The 4,791-nt window shown below is 44.7% G+C and overlaps 1 protein-coding gene across 1 annotated transcript; it reads right to left on the reverse strand.

Annotated features, from left to right (window-relative positions):
• Positions 1-1,479: 1,479 nt before the first annotated feature.
• LOC121917960 (low-density lipoprotein receptor-related protein 1-like) lies at positions 1,480-3,161 on the reverse strand. The gene is made up of 2 exons (XM_042444075.1): positions 2,939-3,161; positions 1,480-1,673 (listed from the first exon to the last, which is right to left on the reverse strand). The coding sequence occupies exons 1-2, from the start codon at positions 3,132-3,134 to the stop codon at positions 1,495-1,497; spliced, it is 375 nt and encodes a 124-aa protein (XP_042300009.1). The 5' UTR covers positions 3,135-3,161; the 3' UTR covers positions 1,480-1,494.
• Between the last annotated feature and the right edge of the window lie 1,630 nt (positions 3,162-4,791).

The raw sequence follows: 4,791 nt of genomic DNA on the forward strand, positions 1-4,791 counted from the left end.
TTTGCCCCTGTAGGAGGTCCAGCCGGCTCCTTAGGTTTCGGGGCATGGTGAGACGCCTTGGACGCCTTGGAGGATGAAGGCGAGACCAAGTGGCCCTCAGCCACGGAGCCCTTTTTCGGGCGCGAGCCCTCCGATTTCGACGCCGGCTTGGAGGACGGCTCGGAACCCTCAGTCCCCGACGGTTTGTGGGGGCGCTTGGAGGGCTTGTCGGTGGCACTGGGCGGTTTGGAGCCACGGGCCACATCGGAGGTGGTAGAAGGGGTCCCGGCCGGGACGCACACCACACTAGGGATAGCGGTTCTCCCAGATCCCACGCTGGAGACGCTGGCTCGGGAAGATGAGGCGGCGGGAGCCACGGGCGGCAAAGATGATGACCGCGAGCCTCCCTCCTGCACCCTTCCCAGGACAATCGCTGAAGTAAGCCGGGACTCACGGTTCTTCCGCGCCTGGGAGGAGAGGGACCTGCAGAGCAGGCATGCCTTGGTATCGTGGTCCTTGCCAAAGCACAGCAAACAGGAAGAGTGCGGGTCCTGGACGGGCACCTTGCCCCCGCAAATGTCGCACTTTTTGAAGGGTGCAGGCATTTCCGAAATCGTCAAAGCCAGGGAGAATCCAAAAACGAGGTCGACAGTCCGAAAGTCCGAAGTTACCAGGGGCGGGAGACAAAGAATGGTCAAGAAACAGTCCGAGGTCAAAAAGCGAAAGTGATTCCAAGCAAGCAAAGCAAGCGAAAGTTCCTCTGAAGCAGCTAGCGCGGCGGAAAAAAGGAACTGGGGAAAAGAGCGGGAAGGCAGGGGCCTTATAATGGGTGGGCAGAGTTACCGCCAAAAAGTTTCAATATGTTGCAGAGTGAACTCTGCCCAGTGATTCCAGTAGGTTCCGAGCAGCACTGCGCAGGCGCAGTGAAACCCATTTGTATGATTCGCAGAGACCACGAAGAAGAAACAAAAATATCAACAGATCACTTTCTTTGTAGTTAGGAAGCTGTGTTCTGTTCTCAGACAATATTCAGATACTGTGTATCCTCTAAGATAAGATAAACTATAGTATACTTGATTACCGTGCTCTAGTTCCACCACTATTTTGAAGGTTGAGGGCTGAGAAAATCATGAAAAAATGCAAAGAAACTTACACACTGGGAAACTTTTGCAATGTTCTCATTCAAGCAAACACATGATTACTAGGAAAAACTGCAGTTATTTTTATGATTTATCAACGTGGCTTATTTCAGTAAAACATAATGAAGGTGAAATGCAATATAGGGTCCAGATATAATGCTAAAATATGGTTAACTGAAAAGGAAAGTGGAAGCTTCTTATCTCCTTCTCACAGCCATTCAAAGTTATCGCTATTCTCTAACTTTTTAAAAATTGTATTACAAACGGTTAAAGGTATATTTTGTGTTAATCTACATTGTAAACCCCCTTGAGTTCTCTACTGGGAAAAGGGTGAGATGAAAATAAAACAAACTCAACTGGCGTAGCTTTTCCAGACTCACCCTTTGAGAGGATGTACAACTAGGCAATGAGGTTTGTCTAATCCCTGAATCACAGCATTCTTAAATGAGCCATCTAGCCGTGCCACGTTGATTTGCTTCTTGTTAGCATCATAGCTTGTCCAGAAAAGATTCCTTGAAACCCAGTCAACAGCTAGGCCATGGGCATTGGGTAAGTCTGGAAAACAATGCAAGGGGAGGGGGAAATCTATCAAATTAGGGAAGTCAACGGTAAAGCCCAGAGAGAGACAAAGAAGGAAGATGCTTCTATAGCAGAGCTGGGAGGAGGTTATAATTCAAAACTGTATTCAGCTGAAAGAACTTCAGTTTCATTTAGCACAAGAGATAAAAGCATGGTGGGGGACTTTCATCTTTCCAGATGTTGCTGAAACCAATACCCACCAGCCCCAGACAGCCTGGCCAATAGTGAAGAAAGATATTAGTTCTAGCTTATAGAACAATGGTTCCCAAATTTTGGTCTTCCAGGTGTTTTGGACTTGAACTCCCAGAGACCCCAGCCTGCTTTGGCCAAAAGTCAGGAATTTTGGGAGCTAAAGTCCAAAACATCTAGGGAAACAAAGTTTGGCGACAATTGATTTAGCAATATCTGGAGGGCCACAACTCTCCTCAACTTTGGTATAAAAGCAAAATAACTAAATAAATAAAATGGTTCCCCACTTGGCCATGAAACCCACTGGGTGACCTTGAGCAAGTCACATTTTCTCAGCCTCAGAGGAAGGCAAGGGCAAACCTCCTCTGTACAAATCTTGCCATTGTAGGTTCACCTGAGGGCCACCACAAGTTAAAATAAATAAATAAATAATTTTTTTATTTATACCCCGTCCTTCCAACGATCAGGGCGGCTTACAAACCAATTAAAAACACACACAATCCATATTATCAATACAAAAAAATTAAAACCATACAAATACATCAATACATCAAGAAAATAACAGGAGAAAAAGCCCCATAGCCCAACCTCTTGGCCACGGAAGAGGAGGGAGGCCCACAGGATATTTAATAGGGGAATGCCTGTTGAAACAGGAAGGTTTTTAAGTCCTTCCTGAATTGGGCCAGGGTGGTGGATGAGCGGAGCTCAATGGGCAGCATATTCCAAAGGGCTGGGGCAGCCGTGGAAAATGTCCTCCGCATGGTGGAGGTTAACCTAGCCCCAGGCACCTTCAGCAGTTGCTGCCCAGATGTTCTGAGGGTGCGAGGCGGAATGTACGGGGAGAGGCGGTCCTTTAGGTATCCTGGGCCCAAGCCATTTAGGGCTTTATAGGTAATAACCAACACCTTATATTGAGCTCGGAAGCGAAGTTGAAAATAAATGGAAGGCACAACAACAACAGCTATTCACATAAAAACAGAGCCATGTCAAAATACAGTATAAAGTGTGGAAAAGTTAAGAGGAAGAGACGACAGAGGGAGACAAAGGAGTACCTGCAGAGACAACCGTTTCTACGCCTGTTCCATTGATGAACGCCCGCTTGATGGTTTGAGTGCGCACATCTGACCAATAGATCCTCTGCTCCATAGCATCATAGTCAACCACAGTGACATTGTCAATGTCAGGCACAGTGAAGGAGTTGATGTAGTTGTAATATGGGTTGTCAATGTCAACCCCTCGGATTTCCATTTGGCGGGCATAGAGCAAGAACTTCTTAAACTCTGGAGAAGGAGACAAAAGTCAAGTACACATGATAAGAATTTATTCCATTTGAGATCAGCAGACTACAAGCTCCTAAGCTAGTTATCTGTCAAATATGGCTAACTGTCCCAAGCAACCACAAGATAAATGCAAAGTGGGTGTGCACCTCACATTTCATAGGCTGAAACTGGTTTCAATCTAGTTTAACTTCTGTGTCCCCCAAAGACTCTTGGGTACTGTAGTTTTTGCACAGGCATTATCTTTCTTTAAAACACGATGACCTCCTCAAAGACCTATGGTTCCCATGTTTCCTTGGTTGCGAAGCCATAGCAGTACAACAGGCAGGAAACTAATTTATATTTGTAGCATATGGTATGTCCTAAGTATATCTGTACAGTGTCAGGGGAAAAAAAGGAACTTGAAAGGCTTTCTGACACATCACAGCATTCCTCAGTTAGAGGTGCAAAAACAATCTGTCCCATGATTCCCTTCCACCTACACTGTACTTGTAAGAACCAACAAGAGAGACATATTTTTAGGACCATTTCTTGTATTTCATTTTAATGCATTCCAGCTTTCCATAGGGATTACCTTGTAATGGAAAATGGTTTCTCAATGTTTTAATTACATTTTGATTCCATATCATTTTAACTGGATTATAAACATGAAACAATAGATAAGTAATTGCTATTTTGTCTGATAACCTCTCAAAGGATAATGCAATAGTGGGGCTACTGTAGCCCACAGACTGCTTGCAGCTCCCAGAACATTGTTTTGAAGCTCTATCTGTGAGACGCTTGAAGTCCCCAGTTACCCGCCACAATTTTAAAAAAATATTATTGGGATTAAAAATATTATTTCATCCCAAAACAGTGAAAAACTACTGCAGAATGTAGCAGTTTTATGCCCACACAGCCTGACTCCTAGATGACCATCAAACAGACACAAAAATTAAGAGTTTAAAAATTGGTGGAAGAGGAACTGAAGACAAAGCTGTAAGTGGCATGATGTCACTAATGGTCACAATGGTGCATTTGACTGGAGGAGGTGGGGAACACCGCAGAAACTTTTGCAGTTGCCCATCCCTATCCTAATGAAAGCCAAGAATCGTAATTTAATGTAACTTGCATGGAGAGGTGAGTTGTGCTTTCTGGAATTTACCTTGGAATGCAAGCGCACCGAATAAATAAATAAATAAATAAATAAGCAAGCAAGTACCTTGAAATTGTACATGCTCCTCCATTACTTTTACAAGGATATAAGGGGAGAGAGGAGTGGCATTCAAAAGGGATTCTGGCCGCATCTTGGCAGGGGGTGGTAAGGCCTGAAGTGGGAGCAAAAACTGTCCCACAGGCACTCCTACACTGCACCTTTAGTCTAAGAAGTTCCTAGTTCTTAAAGCCAGCAATTCTAAATTATAGTTTAGCAGCTCTTTCTCCAATCCATCACCCTCACATGATAGCATGGCAAACAAGGATGATAGGAGTTGTAGTCTGACATGTCTGGAAAGCACTAGGTTAGTATTAGATGAATAAGCCTCATGTTCTAGTGATCCTCCCCTCTCCTCCTCTTGCACAACTGGAAGGGAGAGAATGGAAGGATAGGTTGCTCACCTGTAACTGTGTTTCTTCGAGTGGTCATCTGC

This window comes from Sceloporus undulatus, unplaced genomic scaffold (genome assembly GCF_019175285.1).
Source record: "Sceloporus undulatus isolate JIND9_A2432 ecotype Alabama unplaced genomic scaffold, SceUnd_v1.1 scaffold_2176, whole genome shotgun sequence".
NCBI classification, from domain to species: Eukaryota; Metazoa; Chordata; class Lepidosauria; order Squamata; family Phrynosomatidae; genus Sceloporus; species Sceloporus undulatus.

What these genes read in the sequence shown, in the direction of transcription:
- LOC121917960 (XM_042444075.1), bottom strand. Translation starts at nt 3,134, where the DNA reads ATGGAAATCCGAGGGGTTGACATTGACAACCCATATTACAACTACATC. An exon ending in AGAAACGGTTGTCTCTGCAG is followed by an intron (nt 1,674 to 2,938) that starts GTACTCCTTTGT and finishes ATTGTTTTCCAG; the next exon opens with ACTTACCCAATGCCCATGGC.